This window comes from Octodon degus, unplaced genomic scaffold, assembly GCF_000260255.1.
Source record: "Octodon degus isolate 3935 unplaced genomic scaffold, OctDeg1.0 scaffold00038, whole genome shotgun sequence".
NCBI classification, from domain to species: domain Eukaryota; kingdom Metazoa; phylum Chordata; class Mammalia; order Rodentia; family Octodontidae; genus Octodon; species Octodon degus.
The window spans coordinates 15,620,724-15,639,886 of NW_004524614.1; the positions used below are offsets into that span (position 1 = coordinate 15,620,724).

The window sequence follows — 19,163 nt, forward strand, 5'->3', positions numbered from 1 at the left end:
TTTACACATTTTTATTACTGCTTTACAAGGAACAATAATCAGTTATTTCATTGCTGTATTCATTTAAGTGATTTCAATGCTATCATCTGAATAAAGTTTACTCCTATAACTACATCAAAACTACACGGTAGAGCCAGCCAAATAGTTCAACGGATTAAAGTGCCTGCAAGCAAGCATAGGGGCCAGGGGTTCAATCCCTGGGCCTGCTGTGCCGGCCCCACCCCGGGGGCATGCTGAGACAGCAATTGAGACTGGGCGTGGTGGCACAGGCCTGCAATCCCAGCTCTTGGGAGGCTGTTAACAGGCGGATCACTACAAGTCCGATCTAGCAGTAAGACTCTGAACACCCTGTAGACCCTTCCCTGAAATACTCAAAAAAACCAACCAAACAAAAAAACTACGGATTGCTGGGGATACTAATTTCCGTAAGAAATGGACTTGACTTTCAGAAATTACTGTCTACTACAGATGTGGTACTACCATTGGTGGTCACACTACTTGTCATTTTAGCTTACTTGTCCACTGTTTCTTTTTGTAAGACACGCTCTTACTATATAGTTCAGGCCTGATCTCTCAGCAATCCTTTTGCCTCAGGTTCTTGAGTGCTGGGATTGGGATTAGTGTGCATCGCGACACCCAGCTATTGTTCACTAAATTTTATCTTTAGAAATATTTAATGTGGGACCGGGGAGGTGGCTCAGTAGAATAAATGCTTCCCTGGCAAGCGCAAGAGACTGAGTTCAATACCTGGTTCCACCAAAAAAAAAAACAAAACATATATATATATATATTCAATGCACTTCTGCGACTTTCTAGCTACCTCAAATTTTTGCATCTTCTGAAACTAAGTTCTAAGTCAGCGGAGTGGATCCAGATTGCAGGCTGGGATGGCTAAACTGTTCCTGGGTGGCCCACTCGTCCCTCAGCTTGCCATTGTATTGTAAAGGTTCCATGAGTCATCAGATGCTTAGGGCAGTATATAGTGTCCACTAAGTAGTCAACAGGTTAGATGTTTGGTGTCAGTTTTCCATCACTGAAACAAACACATGGTATAAGCTAAAAGGACACAAGTTTTCTTTGGCTCATGGGTTCGGTCTAGTTGCTTGGCCCTGGCACTTTAGGCCTGTGGCAGCACGGTTGGTACGTCATGAAGAAACAGCCTACCTCACAGCAGCCTGGAAGGACAAGTGGGTGGGGCACAGCTTGGGCACCTTATTTCCTTACAGCACCCCCTCGCCCACCACAGGCTCCACTGCCTAACAGTGCCCAAAGCTGAGGACAGAACCTTTCAACACAAGGGCCGTCAGTGCAATTTAAAATACACATGGTAACAGGTATTACAACTATTAGTAATGTCAGACAATCCAGTTTTGATATATTGAGGTCCACTGTTTTATTGGATGATAGTATCTCCAAGAGGAGTCTATTAAGTGTACTAAGCAAATATATTAAATATTTTTTACTAATATTAACATTTTTATTTTTAAACAATCTCCAAATAACATAAAATCAAGATGAAAGGGTTGTAAGAGGGAAGACTGCATATTACGTAAGTAAAATGTGGTAAGTCTGGATAAAAAAAATTTTGTTCTGTGACTAAACCTGTATTTTTGCCTTTAATTATTTAGTTTGCATAGGCTGAAATATGGGTTTTAGTGATATGGATAAATCTGTACATATTTAAACTTATACCATAGCTTCATTTCTAAATTTCTGAAAATTATTACATGACTATGATTTATATTTAAGTTAATGAAAATGATGCAGGCATTTTAAGGATAATTTCTTTTCTTTTTTTTTTTTTTTTGTATTTTTTTGGGAAGGGGTTATGGGGTGTCCAGAGTCTTACTACTAGATCAGACTCAGTGATTCTATTTTTTTTTGGCAGAACTGGGGATTGAACTCAGGCCCTTGTGCTTGCCAGGTAGGCACTTATTCCACTGAGCCATCTCCCCAACCCTGATTCTCCTGTTTACAGCCTCCCAAATGCTGGGATTACAGATGTGTGCCACCACACCCAGTCTCAAACCCTGTCTCAGGGTACCCGGGGGGCGGGGCCGGCACAGTAGGCCAGGGATTGAACCCCTGGCCCCTGCACCTGCTTGCAGGTGCTTTAATTCACTGAGCTATTTGGCCAGCCCAAGGATAATAACTTCTAAAAATAGTACTTCTCAAAATCACTATGATATGTAACCTAAATAAAATTGTTTGTTTATCATATAATTTAGTATAGGGTCTACAAGGTCTCACTACACAGATTGGACTTGTAGTGATTCTCCTGATTTCAGTTTCCTAAGTGCTGGGATTACATGCGCACCACACAAAGCCTAGGCTCAGTCTCAGTGCGTCCTGGGGGCAGGCCAGCATGGCTTGCTGGGGATCAAACCCTGATCCCTGTGCTCTGCTGAAGCAGGCACTTTATTCTACTGAGCTATCTGGCCAGCCCTCTTGCAAAAGCAATTCTGATACAACTTTTTTTAATACCAAAAGATATAAAAACATTTTAATTATTATGTTAGTTGAGTCTTAAAAATTATCAAAAGGCAGACAATGACAGGTTTATTCCTGCTTTATTTAAAATTTTAAATTCAAATGAAATGTTCCATTGATGCAAAAGAGTACAATCAGACTGTGAACAACCTAATTCATTTTCCTAGTTTGCGCAAGTCTCCAGGCACCAGTTAAATATCGAAGTCGTATAAAAAGTAGATCCTTGCCCATTTGTAACCAGCTCCAAAATGGAACTAATTTTGAACCTGCAAGTAAAACATTAAAATAAATTAACTTAAATCAGGATAAAATACCTGAATTTAAAAACCACTTTCTAGAAGTCAGTCTACATATCTCCGTGAGCTGCTAGCACTCAAATATTTCAAGGATGAAGTGCATCGTTTCCCAAAACAAACAACAAAATATCTTGAAGAATCAGACTTGGGAGCATCTACATTGTGGAAATCTCCGAGGCCCCTACTAAGGGAACAAGGGGCTGCAATGGGTAGGCTCTGGAAATACCTCACATAGCTACTCACGGCATCCTATTGAATAAAAGGCAAACACAATTATTTCTACACATGATCCAACTGTAACAGTGAAAAATAAAGTCTACGATCATATGTAAACGGTTTTCCCAGACTTCATCTCAGGATACACAGGAGAACCAATCTAACCAAATGCCTGGTTCACACACCACAGAAGATTAAGGTCATTATTTGTTCTAGTCCTGCAAACAAACATCTATTAAGAGAAAAGTTCAAAATTTCATTGCCATTTTTATTTTTTATCCTCAAAGAAAAGCTTTTTGACTGCTTTGAATATATATAACTTTCTTATGAAAACATTACCACCAAAGCATTTCGTAGGTATTAGTGTGATACTATGTTGTTAATCAGGGAACAAATATTATCTTCATTCTAGAAATGAGACAATAGTAATGTGGTAATTCATGCTCTGCTGTAGCTATTTCTGTAATACAAACAAGCATCAACGTGACCCATTCTTTACTTTTCCCACTTAGCCTCCCACACAGTATGTCTGGCACAGATCAGAGCCAGGGAATCCTTCAGAGCTTTCAACAGCAAGCTGGCACTTATGCCACAGGCTCACCACCATGGGCACAGATCAGCACAGATCTGTCAACAGACTGACGCTGCGCACCCATTTCACCTCCTGCGCTACCCTGACTCCAGGGCCGGCAGAGGTGATTAGTTAAGTTTCGACAAACTCAGTTTGATTCAGCAAGAAGCAAGACACCAAGAGTTTTGAATATTGGATGAGATAGTTTGTCTGATCTCAAACCTGCTTCTTAATCTTTTTTTCCCTGAATATTTCTGATTAAAGAGCAATAATGGCTTACTGCAAGTTGTTTACATTACTGTTCACATACAATGAAATAATTTAGGTTCACTCTAAGGTATGCAAGAGAAAACTAGAATATATTTTAAATTCTTTTTTTTTGTGGAACTGGGGATTGAACTCAGGCAAGCGCTCTTTCTACTGAGCCATCTCCCAGGCCCCTATTTTAAGTTCTACACAGCCAGAGCTACTTACTCTCTGCTGAGAAGGAATTATAAAGATTTGTGTTAGATTTCAACTTATACATATTCTTTATATTTTTTTGATGTATGTATATATAATATTTTAACAAATTGGTTTTAGTCAGACATGGTGGTACAAGGCTTATAAGCCCAGCATTCTGGGAAGCTAAGGCAGAAGGACCACAAATTCCAGTCTAGAATGGACAACTTAGTGACTTTGTGAGATTGTTTCAAAATAAAGCATGAGAGGGCTAGTGATGCAGCTCAGTGCGAAGACCCTGAGTTTTCACAATACCACAAAGGGGGGAAAAAGGTTCATAAGGGACTATGGACAGTTGGAGTGAAAACACTTAAAATCTTTGTACGTATTTAACTTGGCATGGTGGGGGGTAGGGACTTGATTAATATCCACGGAGTGACAGATAACATGATGCTAAAACACGGCTATGCTAATACGAAGGTTTCCCTCAAAAGGTGACCCATCATCCTTCTAACTTCAGATCACCATGACCTTGTCTATAATATTTTACTGAAGTTTCTTGGTCAAGGTGGGAGATTTACTGAAGTTCCTAAGTAAAACTGAAAATACAGAGGGACAAGGCAGAAAAAGGGGCTCAATGGACGACACTCTTCAGGGTACTGGTCCCTGAGTCCAGGCTGCCGAGAAGGTTATCACATAGAAAATGTAGAGCAGGATATACTCGCCTTCAATTTCAGTCCAGTTGACAGCAATTTCTGCTATTGGAATTTTAAAGTGCTGTGCTATGTAGAGCAGTTCTACATCAAATGCCCTGAAATAGAAAAGATATTGGTATTTATTTTTTAAAAAACAAATAGAGCATAATTAAATATCTATCTTGGCAGATTTTAAAAAAGCTTACAAGGCAGATGTAAAGCTTATACCAAAAAGCTGAAGCTCAAATAACTGACCATGGAGAGCTTCAGAAGCTTCAAGGCAGCAGACATGCAATGCGTCACTGTATAATATTTAAAGAGAAATGCTGTGAATCCTAACACAACTCAGAGGTGCGGGAGGTCCAGGAGAAGAGTTAGTCTTAATTTTGCATGATGAATTTCTTTTTTATCCCAACCTTAACTAACTCAAGGTACAGAACTGATAGCATTTTCAACCAACTTGTAGCCAAGACGAGAATGGCCTTGATTGTTTAAGAACTGCTTGGCTATTTTCTCCTATAATCAAAGGATCAAGGTTTCTAAGAAGGTATTCCTGGGATCTTATCTTTCTGTTCCTTTCAGTCATGGGCAAAGAAGTAGTGGCAGCTACTAAAAAAGTGAGAAGCTGCTTTAGCCCGGAACACTACTCTGGGTGCGAGCAGGCACAATACATAAGAAGCAGGTACATTCTCCTGATACTTAGGAGTTGCTACGAACAGTTCTGGTCTGGATCCCACATTCATCCTTTGTTTTTACACAAGACAGGTTCTTTCGTAAACTTCTTCAGTCAGTCCTTTGCTTGTGGGTCAAATTTGTTTTCCCTAAAGGTTTTGATCCAGAGATTTTTCCATAATCTATGCAGAAAATTTCTCTGAACCACTTGCCTTTTGCAGGAAGAGATGCACCTCTAACTCTTACTCTTCATGCTCCTTAGTGGTCTCTGAAGTCCCTGGAGTGTTTTATCTTACTGTCCCTCAGTTATAAAGCCCTTCTCCCTGCCTTTCTAGGTTGCATGGAGCACAGTTTAAATTTTCAGGGGTTGCTTTTAAAACATGAACACAGACAAGAAAAAACCTGAAACCTACTTGTACTTGAGTTCTCAGATGCCGACAACATGATCTGTAGATTTTGTTTCGGCCACAATGCTATCACCATCCATTATACAACTACTTCAAATTTCCAAGTATTTTGATAATTTAATATAAAAACTTTCAAGTAAGTATTTTCCCTTATCGTAATAAACTACTCAGTGAAGATAATAAAATCACTACAGAAGTGGGCTCTTTGTGACTATGAAAAGATTATATAAAACTTCTGTTATCTAGAATTGCGATACTTATGAAAGAGATTCAATACTGACCTGGTACTTAACCCTTAATTTTCTAAAATATTAAACCTTGTGTTGTCATGCCTAGTAGTAATCCCAGTACTCTGATAGTTTAAGGCAGGAGGATCAGAAATTTGAGCCCAGTCTGAGCAAGTTAGTGAGACTTTGTCTCAAAAAAATAAAGGCCTGATGATGTAGCCCAATACCTGATACCACCAAATGCGGAGGGGTGATAGGCTAATACCCACAATGTCCTGGATTCAATACTTACTACAGCTAAAAAAATGAGTTATAGGACTGAGTTAGTTAAAATGATAGTCATTAAAGTGAAGAGGACATTAAATATTTCCCTAATGGGTATCAGAGTACAGCCAATGACTTATTAGAGGCATAAATCACAAGAATGATGAATATGAGAAATAGCCATTGATTAGCTGGAATCACTTTATATTAAAAAAGAAACAAAACCACCCTACAGTGAAAGTTTTTATCATACCTTTCTTCTTCTAAACAATTTAGAATACATGAAGATACTTATTACAAAAAATTGCAGCTCATACCACCATATCATAAATGCCTAATCTATTATCAAAGCAAAAAACTTGACTAAAATATTATGTACGTTTGGACCAAGACAACACCACTGGAAGCAGCATGAAAGGTTACTCTTTACCTAAGACATTTCAACTGTTTTTGCAAGCACGGGTGGGCAGAGCCACATACAGTCCTTAAGAGCAAAGGGCATTTGGGACCTTGTTAGTCACAACAGACACAGAAAGCCCCCACTCTTGATTCTTTCCTGAAATTCTACTGAAATTAAAGCAACGAGACAGAAGAAATACACAAGAACAAAAAGGGGAGGTGATGACAGTAAAAAAGTTTGGCCAGGCATGGTGGCAATGCCTGCAATCCCAGGACTAACAAAGCTGAGGCAAGAGGATCAGCAAGAGTTCAAGGCCAGCCTAGGCTACACAGTGAACTACATAGGGACCCTGTTCTTAAATAAATTAAGTAAGTAATAAGTAAGTCTGGAAGTTATAAAATAGCTGGATAATTTGGTGTTATCTAGAAGTAGTGGTCAACAGCAGGGGTAAAGCCTGGCTAACTGGTGCCGGGGTCAGGGACTCGGGTGATGTGTGGAGGACACAAGGGTGCCGGATCGGCTTCGACGGCAGCCTTCCTAGACATCTAGGTGCCGATTCTGCTTCCCTACACCGCCTTCTGTGAATGCCCACACCCAGACTCACGCTCCTAGGCAGGAGATGGAGCCCACTTTAGAGACAATGACCCAGAGGATAACACCAGCTAGACTTCTCTCATATGGTTTGCCGGTTTAACCTGTGGTGACATCTACCAGTGAGTCAGAAGCTCTGCCCATGCACACAAGTCCAGTTCTACATTTTTTGTTGTGCAAGAAAAAAAAACTTTCTTCCTTTCCTTTTCTTTCTCTCTTCTCTCCCCTCCTGTCTTCTTCCTTCACTTCTTTTTCTGTAGTGCTAGGGACAGGATTCAGACAGGTCCTCTACCACTAAGCTATATCCCAGCTCTAGTCTTTCCTGATTTTTAAAGAGCAGTAATGTAATTTTAAATAAAAATCACTGACAGGGGCCAGGGAGATGGCTCAGTGGAATAAGTGCTTCCTTGGCAAGTGCAAGGGCCTGAGTTCAATCCCCGGTTCCGCAAAAAAAAAAAAAAAAAAACACTGACAAACTATTACTGTGGTGAAGGGTGTACTGCTATGTATACGATATAAGCTTATTTTCTAATGCTCCTTGACAGGCACAAAATAAACTTAACTGGACCCTAAAGAAAAATGTGAGTTTAAAATTTCAAGCGAAGTCAATACTATCTCAATCAAGTCCTAAGTAAATAACTAAAAAAATCATTCTGGATGTGGCGATGCATACCTACAATCCCAGACTTGAAAGGCTGAGGCAGGAGGATTCAAAGTTCAAGGCTGGCCTCAGTAACTTCATGAGACGCTGGCTCCAAACAAAAATGTAAAAAGGGACGGATATAGCTCAGTGACAGCAAGCACAAGGTTTCAGGTTTAATGCCTGCTACTGCAAAACAACAACAAAAGCAAAACCCAATGCTTTTTAATTTCAAATACATGTACACACACAGTGTTATCTAGTATACTGCAACATGGCAAGTCTGAAATGAGATGTACTGACAGTTCAAAGATGCAGTAAAACTAGTTCATATTTTTTCCCAATGAAATTATATTTTGGATAGTATGTATTGAAGCACATTATTAAAATAAATTTCATGTTTTTTACTTTTTTAATGCAACTATGAAAAATCTTAGAATTATGTACACATAGCCTGAATCTACATGTACCTCATGTACTGAACAATGCTGCCTTAACACACTCTTGACAGGGAAACTTTATGACCTATAGGTAATAAATGCTAACCTTCCATGTTTCAGGCACAAGAAAAGACTCCTGGCTAGGTGTGGTGGTGTACATCTGTAATCCCAGCACTTTGGGAGGCTGAAGAAGGAAGGCTCAAATTAAAGACCAGGTAGGCAACTTAGTGAAAATTTATTTCAGAAAAAAAGATTAGGAATACAGCTCAGCACAAAGAAACTGATTTCTATTTTACTTCTGAGAAAAAAAAAAGTTCCTGAAAATTAAAAACAGTACAGTTCATTTCTAAATCCTTCCCTTCAAACTACAGAGAATAATAGAGTTCTTAGAATAATAGAGTTCCACTGTTGTATCTAATAGGTGACTGACAAACATCTAATACAGAAGAGTATACTTCTGGACATGCTTTCTTTCACTGTTTATAAATAAAGAAAAAAATTTACCACGTATAATGAACAGATAAGACCATAAATATTTAAGATATAAAATGTCATGTTTTGAAAAACATGCATGTGGTGAAATGACCCCTATAATCAAGCTAATTAACATATCTATCTCCATACATACTTAAAGCAATTCTTGATTTTCTCTGCTTAGAAAGATTTTAAGCAGCACAAGTCAAAAACACTCTTCAAAAAACAGAAAAATGTTGGACTAAAGCACCTGCTTAGGCAGAGTACAGCTGCCAGCTGGGTTAGTTCCCCTTCAGGTCATGCTGGCCCTGCCCCCCGGGCTCACTAAGATGACTGAGACTGGGTGTAGTGCTGCGTGCCTGTAATCCTAGCGCTTGGGAGGCTGAAAACAGGAGAATCACTATGAATCCAATCTATGTAGTGAGACCCTGTACTAAATACATTGAAAAATAAGTAAATAAAATTTAAAATAGAGAAATGTGCTCAGCATCTCATTCCCAGACAGATTAAAACAAGTAAATATCATTTTAAACAACTTCTTGTTATCTGTTTTAATACATTTTGAAAAGAACTGGCAGTGCTATTATGTGCTGCTGTTACACTTAATAAAGTGGACATTTCAATACATTCTTATCTCTTTTTTCATATCTCTTAATGACATAATAGCTCTTTTTTATCACTATTATGACTTGTCTCAAAATGTACTCCTGTGTCTGCAAAATAATTTTAATTGGAAATAACAGTTTCTTTAAAAAAGTTACATGACATGTTTCTTGGGAGACAATATATCTTGTGAACAAATGCTTGAAAGAGGCAGAAACTTAAAAACTGGACATATACTGGGATAATTAGGCAGCTATCAAGTGGGAAGAGGATTCACAGAGAACTCATGACTAACACTAAGTACTGATAATTCATACTATTTACTGGGCACCTGGCATATGCCAGGCACTGCCCAACAGTGCAGGGTCCCTAGCCACTGGGAGCGCACTGCTTAGCAGGTTAGGGATGCGTGAGCCAGGGAAGCTGCATTTGTGTTTGCAGCCATTCCCCATGCAGTGCTACCTTAGCTCCTCCTTTTGCCAGATTAGCAGAGAAATTACAGTCACGTGAGCACAAACCCTACACGTGAACTGCACACACAAGAAATCTAGGTTTGAGCTCCTTATGAGAATCTAATACCTGATGACCTTGAGTACAGCTGAGGTGGTGATGCTAGAATTGGAGATTGACTGCAAATACAGATTAACAGCAGAAAGGTTTGACTGCACAGAGACTACCATAAATCAGCTGCTTGCATACTCATTAAAACACTATCCATGAGTGACAAGAGACAATTAGGTGCCATCTGGTGGCAGGCTTTGGAGTAGCCAGTGGGCTGATGTACTTCAACTCTGGCAGGCTGAGAGAATCTGACATCCATGTTCTGCTGATTATTTTATTTACCACTGCAATCCTTAACTCTTCCCTGTACAGTACTCTTGCCTCAGCTGTAAGTTTGATAAGCCCACAAGCTAATCCTAGGCCAAAGTAAGAAAAAAAAAAGTATCACTGGAGAGCTTCTATGAAAAGGGAGAAGACACAATGATGAGACAGCAGAAGACTGCCAGAAAATAAGGGCTGCACTTAACAACAAAATACCAACAGTCGTACATAAATTATGGTTTCATTGCAACAGGTGATTCATTCTCCATGATGTGTATTTGGCAACTAGCTACCCAATAAAAGTAGGAAACCTTCAAAATTGCTTCACCATGTGGAGACCAAGCAGTTAAACAAGAAGCCTTGGTAGGAAACATTATGAACACAAACAAATCAATGACTGAAGGCCATCACTTCACCAAAAGTATCTGCACTGATGGCACCTTTCCTAGTGACTACCTGCACTGCTAAGCTTAAGTCCTTTAATACTGGTGGAAAATTGATCCTGTCATGAACTTTTGGGAGAGGCTGCAGTTCACAAAGTGGCCCATGCTCCTCTTCTGGTTTTCACCTACGTAGACAAACTGATGAGTTAGGATAAGATACTGAGTCACAATTATTAGAGAGGATTACTGAGTCACCATGGTACACTATTCAGGTTGACAAGTCTACAATGTTGAGAAGGCAGAGATGCTGTAGTCTGTGCCATAATTTTTTTTTTTTTAGGAAAACGTGTTTGAGAATATGTTATGTGCACTTTTGTTGACAACCAATACCATGTGTGGCTGCAGAACTACTTAAGTCTTTGAATGATTATATATTAGGAAAACAGAACTGGTCATTTTGTCAGTAAATGCATGGACAGAGAAGATACCACAACTGAATGACTTTCTGGTTGTACTGTTTGGGTTAAAGAGGTCACTTCTGAGCATGTCTAGGCAGTGTCATCTATAAAGTGTCATGAAAAATACCACTGGCACTTCAGTGTATTGCAGCATGTGGTTAAAATTACCAACCACACTAAAGTCTATACCACTACCTCACATCCTCCTGCTAGTTGTTGAGTTGAGAGCTGCTCAAGAGAATTCTTTAAAGAAAAACAAAACCAGTCATCACTAGCAGTGTATTTCAGTAAAGAACAGACCACAACATTTGCTTACTCCTGTGCCATACTCAGCCTGCTTGGTGTACTCACTCCGTCATTTCAGGGGAAAACACCAACTCCAAGTCAGCAGATGGAGGCATTGCATTCAAAGCCAGACTGTAATTATGGGACTGACACATGAATATTTTTGACAGGTTCAAACATTAGCAAGTGTTTTTAAAAGATATTAAGCCAGGGTTTTGATTCTCCCAGTGCATGATCACCTATCTCAGCTTTCAAAAGACTGTAGACACTACTTCCCCATCCCAAAAGAGCCCTGAACTGGGAAGGAAAGGATTCACCATCCACTTATGAATCAGCCAGGTGGATGACTTTGTTCATGCTAGAAGAGGATCTACTGCTAAGACTACAAATGATGGGGGCCTTAAAATTATTTTTGAGACAACTGTAAACCTCCAATTAAAGTGAAGACAAAAATATCCTGACATTGCCACAAAAGCACAGAAAAACCTGTTCCTATTTCCAATGTCCAATCTTTTTGAAATAGCATTTTCTGCAGTGATAGAAGCAAAGTGAGATTATGCAGTAGATGGACATACACAACACAGATTGTGCGTTGCTGTCTCCTATCACCTCCTGATCCACCCATCTAGTTACAGGAAAACAAGGTCAGAGCTCCCACTGATTCTCCATGATGGTGAGCTTTATAGATTTTTCATTGTATATTACAATGTAGTAATAACAGATATAAAGTGCACAGTAAATATTATGAGCTCTGATCATCTCAAAATGCTCACACCCTGTCCATGAAATACTGTCTTCCACAAAACTGGTCCCTGGTTCTAAAACAGTGGGGGACTTCTGGGATACAGTAGTAAGCATAAATCAGATAGGATTCTTGTTCTGGTTAAAAAAAAAAAATCTGCTTCAGTAGGGAGGAAGAAACTTAATACACAAATCAGAAAGAACCACAGATGTGACAGATGAAACAAACTACATGGCCCCTACAGCATATAATTGGGATAGCTGTGCTCATCTGGATCATGAGGCCCACAGCCCTAAGGAAGACATGAAGAAGTTGTGAAGAAGAGGAATCTGCATGGAGACAGGAGTGGTCAGACTATGCAGTGCCTCTAAAGGCCGTGGGAAGCCACAGAAGGACTTTAAGCAGAAGAGGTGCACGTGACCAGTTTTATGTTTTGAAAAGGCCCTGAAAGTCCAGGACTAAGGATGATGTCAGTGGGGATGGAGACAAATGAAGAGATCAACAGACTCTGGTCAACAACTGAATATACGGAGGGCTGGGGGAATGTGAGGGCTGATGCCCAGGTTTCTAGCTTCTGTACGACAGTGCTATTAGCTAACTCTAGATTGACAGCCGAGGCAAAGTCTATGGTTAGACAGATGTGGAGGGAACAGTGCACTTTGAGAGAGGGCTCAGAAGTAAGAAATACCTTTAATTGGCATTAGATAGGACAGGCATTTAACAGGACCCAAAGGAGGCAGGACTAAATCCTTATGAAAATGGGATATGAGAAAAGAAACAACAGTGAATAAAGAACACTTTTTAGGGGGCTGGGAGATGGCTCAGTAGAATAAGTGCTTTCTTGGAAAGCACAAGGACCTGAGTTCAATCCCTGGTTCTGAAAAAAAAAAAAAAAAAGAGACCACTTTTTTCAGAAAAAGCTGCTTGTGTAAGGACAGAGACAGGGCTGCAGGTGGAAAGACATGGGCAGGGGGTCAATGGGGAGGGCTGGGGAAAGATGTGCCAGGAGGCAGCCAATACACAAGAGAAACAACGAATGAACAGGATTAGGATTTTAGGAAGACGGAAGATTATGAAGAAGTTGGAGAACTGCTCTTAAGAGAGACCTTATGTCTTATCAAAGGAAGGAAAGAAAGGAAAAGGAATTTATTTTGCTTAGAACTCTACTATTTCTTCAAAGGGTAAAAAAAGGAAGCTCGAGGAAACAGGATGTTTTCAGGCTGCTCAGTTGATACTGTGCACAATAAAGGGAAATATATAACTTTGACTATATGTTGTGCTTATTTCCAAAATAAGATTCAAATTAGTAGAGTATAAGTTTTACAAATATGACATCAAATTTGCTCCAATCTGGAAAGTCACTGTGAAAATCTAACACTGCTTCTTATTATCAGAAATAACTTCAGAGTAACAAGATATGCCAGATACATTCAGTTAAAGACACCTACCATCTTTCAATGTGCAGAGATGAAAATGTCCATGAAGCTGCTTTTCTGGTTAGTAATTTGAACCCACACTGTGTGTCCCTGATTCCTTTCACACAAAGGAACCACACCAGAAAGTGGAACCCGCACATGAGGAGGGTACGGAAGTAAGAACGCTGAAAATAAAGACAAAATATAAATGAATTTTTCATTTACCTATAAGAGACACTGCACACACATGGCTGCAGATAATTGTATTTTAGTATTTTACTGACTGGATACTTGTTATACATAGTACAGACACTGGTGTTCAGTAGATTCATAGGCACAGTGCAGCAAAGGAATGGAGAGGATGCCTGCAGCCACAGCACTGCAGAGGCACCAAGAATAGGAACAGCTTCCCATTTCCTGGAGGCAGAGCCAACCAAGGCTAATCAAGGGTCCCGAGGGAGGCCAGTGCTTCAGCCTATCAGGCAAAATAGGTGCGTGGCTGTGAGGAGCAAGGAAACACCTTATTCACCTACAGATTTTATGCCTCTTTGATCCACATATATTTCGGTTTTATAAAAGTGACAGTGGGGCCTGCTGGTGCATGCTTGTATTCTCAGAACTCTGGCAGGCTGAAGGAGGAGAACTATAAATTTAATCCCAACCTGGGGAACTTATTGAGACAATGTCTCACAGGGGAAAAAAAAAAAGTTACAAATGGGTTAGGGAATGTAGCTCAATGTGAAGGTCTCAGGTTCAATCGCTGCTACTACAAACACACTTCCATATATAAGATTAAAAAATGAAAAGGTAGGGGCTGGGGAGATAGCTCAGTAGAATAAGTGCTTGCCTGGCAAGCGTAGGTTCCTTAGTTCAATCCCCAGTACCACACACACACACACACACACACACACACACAAAGAAAAAAAGAAAAGGTGACATTGCCAGAACATCTAACGGTGAAACCAAACATCAAGATCTGAACCTGCAATTCAATACTTAGCTAATGAGAATACTGACTGAAGATATATAATAAAGTATCACCAAGGCTACTGGTTAATATCCCAGCTATCTAAATAAAAATACTGTAAAGACTTCTGAACAATCTGGACATTAGACCTGAGACTTAGTAGAATCTAAAGATTCAGTATTCTTATTAGTGATTACTATTGGTAGTAAACACTAAACTTTAAAATATAAGAATAGATAAATATCATTGTATTCAAGACTTCCATACTTAAGATTTTAAAAAAGTCAGAATCTTTTAAAATGTTCTACAGCTAAGAGAATGGACCTAGAGAATGATGAATTTCTTATAAGGAATACATTAAGAGTCTTTGTAATACATTTAATATCTCACAGTATGAGAGTCTTTCTACTGTTGCTTTTCATAATTATAATTTTCATTATTATTCTTTATTCATAAGGCTTCCTCTATCATCATCCAACAAAACGCAAAGAGAGGAGAAAAAATACACTAATCAGACTGAAGGAATCTGGTTCCACTGGTGATTAGCAGGGTGACCCTGCACAAGTAGCTCCAGCCCTCGGTCTCCTCACTGAGAAAGCAGGAGGGAGACTACCTCACAAAGTCATCGCAAGGACAAAACGACACTAAACTGAAGCTGGAGCCAGAGTCTGGCACAGAGGGCAGCAGGAACTTAATAATGGCTTTATAAAGGAAGAAAGCTTCAGGGTTTATTTTACTCTCCTGGACACAATTTCACTTGCATAATAGAACAGGAAGGAAAGGGAGAATAAATGCTTATCTATGAGATACATAAAGTAAACTCTAAAAACTGATCTAGCACTTATTTACCACCTAGAATCATTAATTATGTTTTGATGGAAATATGTCTTACCTCTCTAAGTAGATAGGGCAGAAACCTCATCTTAAATTATTTAGGGATTTCACAACAGCTTGCTCAGTGCCTTCCACTTTAAATACTTCCAATAAATACTGGTTGACTGATTAAACCTCCAAAAGAGCATTTATGCTTAGGAAAGGAACAAATAGGAGTCAAAAGATAGAAAAATAAAAATTAAAGGTAGAAAAACAATACCTATACACTATTCTCCCGGAATAATTTTTATGTGATTTGAGTGAGGTTACTTACTAGCAAACAAAATAACTGCTTTTGTTTGGAATTTTGTTCTACTGTAATACTTATTTAAAAAAGATGTGTGGAGTTCACAGGAAGACCTTAGTTAACGTCTACTGCATGCAAAAAAGCATAGCAAGTTATACCACAAAGAAGAAGCTCTTGCTTTAATTTCTAAAACCTGGCAAAGTATCTTTAAAATTAGAAGATAGCTAAAATATGTCATAGGATAGACTTACTTAAAAACTAGGTAACAAAAACTGCTAATGAATTTTACTTCTGAATCCTTTAAATGCTAAGTTCATGGAGCTGGGGTGGTAACTCAAAGGAAAGAGCTCGACTACCCCACGGCCCTCAGTTCAATCCCCAGTGCCATAAAAAAAAAAAAAAAAAAAAAAAAAAAGATAGATACATTCAAGAGTATCAGGAAAAATGCTATTGTTACATGAAATACAAGGGAGCATGAACACAACTCAGGAAGCTGAAGTGCCATGCTGTATCATATATATCACATTATATCATATCATATCATATCATATCATATCATATCATATCATATCATATCATATATCATATCATGTCTTCGGTAAGAGCAGCAAAACAGATTAATGGAGGATATATAAAAAATTTAGGAAAGATTAATGTGTCAATTCTATACTGAAGTTGCTATTGTATTCTTCCATCTTAATTAACTCATTTATAATTTTTTCACTGCCCAGAAATTGCCGTTTACAATTTTTAATGTATTTGGTACAGGATCTCATTATGTAGCTCAGACTCGTAGTGATCCTCCTGTCTCAACCTCACCAGTGCTGGGATTATAGGCATGTGCCACCATGCCTGGTCTTGGTGGCTCACTTGGTTCACCTGGGGCAGCCTGTCCTCCTGGCATGCATGGGGAATTGAACCTGGGTCCTTGTGCTTGCCTACACAGGTGCTTAGACTGCTAAGCCATCTCTGTGGTCCCAGATTGATGTTTACACAAGGGATACGGTATCTACAGCGCATTAAGAGACAGGAGGCTATGCTGCAGTTTCCTGAACTTGTGGCAGATGTATGCTTTGTCTTGGACACCATCTTCTCCAAGAAAGGTACAGTTTCATGATTTGTATTTGAAGACAAAGCCTACTGGTCACCAGCTGTCAATAGTACTTATAGTGGATAACCACTGCTCTGTAGTGAGTGGGTCAGACCATCATTTCTTTCTGTAGGTCAGCAGCCAATTCACTTAAAAGGACCCAAAGCCCTAAATCAGTAACTAATTTTAGAAATGGAGGAATGGTATGGATTTCTTAATATTAGGCTATAAACAGTAGGAGGTATAAGAAGGTTTAGATAATATTCTGATTTAACTATGATTTCTAGGAAAAAATGCAGAGTTTTTGTTTAATGAAAGTTCACATTTAAAAAAAATTTGAGAAACCAAAGCACATAGTTCCTGTTTATTGCCACCAACTCTAAATACAGAAGCTGACTCCTGCCCAGATTACTCCCATAGTGCTCTTCCTCATCTCTCGCTTTCCGATGCCACAAGCTGTCTCTCTGCTTTCACCACATAGACTATCTCTCTTCTCCTCCATTAGTGTATTTTTAAAAGGAAAACATTAACAAAATCTTTGAATTACTATTAGACTAACTTCACAAATTTTGTGTGCAGAAACAAATTCCTGTTATTTTCACACTAATTATTACATTATATTTACAAGACCACATTCTTTTGCATACAACCTAATGCTCTAGTTAATAGCCCATGTCATGATAGTCTCCATTATCACTAACTTTACTGGCTGCATATTTCATGCTGGGATATACAATATTTCCTATTGGTAGAATTTATACTTTATAGTTTCTAGTACTTTATAATTATATATAATATAGCTAATATATTTAATACATAGTTTTTCTTTTCTTTATCCTCTGCATCACAATGATAACCTTGGTCTAGTTAATCTCAACTCTTACCATTTTAAATTTCTAGGAGGGTAATATTCTTTATAGTTAAAGATTACGCTTTGCAAACACTAATGAGAGCTTATAAGGTACACAGAATACTGGAGTAACTGTTGAAATGTCATAACTTGTATCTCAAAAAAGAAGAATCTAGGTTTTCACACTTAAGCATAATCCATCAGAGGGTTTGACTCTGCTCTCAGCATTATTTTGAAAAAAATTACAATTTCCCCATATCTTATTTCAGAATCATTGAGGGTTAAGGTTGAACCCTTTATTCCAATAGTTCTCAAAGTCTCAGGTGTGTAAAAGTGATTTGAGAAACTGTTAATAATGTAGACTCCTTGCTGGGTGTGGTGGCAGATGAACTCAGGACTCTGGGGCAGGAGGATCAGTGCAAGTTCAAGACCAGCCTGGGGGCCAGAGATGGCTCAGTAGAATAAGCACTTCCCTGGTAAGCACAAGGGCCTGAGTTCAATCCCCAGTTCCGAAAAAAAAAAAAAAAAAAAAAAAGGACCAACCGGGATTATACAGTGAGTTCAAATATAATCTCAAAAAAAGAAAGAGAAAAAAAAAAAAAAAAAAAAAAAAAAAAAAAAAAAAAAAAAAAAAAAAAAAAAAAAAAAGAAAAGGAAAGGAAAAGAAGGCTAGACTCTTGGCTCAACCTCCACATTTCAGTTTAATGTGACCGGACTGGTCTAGGAATATGCATTTGAAAATCCTTCCAAATACATTGAATAGTACTGCATTATTTTCTAAAGTACTTGACCACTTCAGTAGGTGAACTGTTAATATAATGAACTGTGTTTGATACACAAGACCTACATTTTAAAATAAAATAAAAAGAGTAAGACTTAAAAAACATTTTGCACATAATTCTGGATTAGGGTTGTAGCTCAGTGGTAGAGTGCTTGCCTAGCATGAGTTCAAGGACCTGAGTTTAATCTCCAGTACTGCTAAAAGTCAAAAAGCATAAAATAGAAACAATTAAAACATAAAGAATTTTGCATATCTCATTTTTTAAGCTTTTCTAGTATAATCTATAAAATGAACATCAACATCTTCAGTGATAGATTTATATCTTACTAAAAAGATTATTTACAAAATTGACAAATCTTAAGGCAGTGTTTTTCTAAGAGAAACAAAGTTAAAATATCTAGACTCAAAGTTTAAGTATGCCATATCCAAAAAGTTTGAGACCAGAAATATTTCAGAGTTTGGATTTTTTTCTTCAGATTCTGGAGTATCTGCACATATATATGAGGTATTTTGAGAGATGTGACAAAAGTCTCAACATGAAATTCATTTGTGTTGCCTAAGGAGAGTCACATGGGGAGAAGATACTCTCTTTCACAGGCTTTCACAGAGAGCACATTGGCCAAGCAATGGCCGTGACTCATCCACATGGCTGCACTGATAAAGGGTTCTACAATCTGAGGTACAGGATCTCAGGACAAATCCTGAGGGCATTTCACTGACCTTCTCAGACTAAAAAGCTACAACTCTTGTTGCATAGGTCCTGCTTTACCTTGGTCTTAACCAGCCAGGTAGTGATCCTCCTGTCTCAACCTCACCAGTGCTG

General features: G+C 38.6%; 1 protein-coding gene across 1 annotated transcript in view; it reads right to left on the bottom strand.

Annotated features, from left to right (window-relative positions):
• Positions 1–2,480: 2,480 nt before the first annotated feature.
• The window catches only part of Alg5 (ALG5, dolichyl-phosphate beta-glucosyltransferase), a 50,144-nt gene continuing 33,461 nt past the window's right edge, over positions 2,481–19,163 (bottom strand). The window contains exons 8-10 of the mRNA XM_004631093.2: positions 13,566–13,717; positions 4,740–4,825; positions 2,481–2,756 (exon numbers count right to left, since the gene is read on the bottom strand). Of these exons, the coding sequence (XP_004631150.1) occupies positions 2,641–2,756; positions 4,740–4,825; positions 13,566–13,717 (354 nt within the window). The 3' untranslated portion in view covers positions 2,481–2,640. The remainder of the gene's footprint in view (positions 2,757–4,739; positions 4,826–13,565; positions 13,718–19,163) is intronic.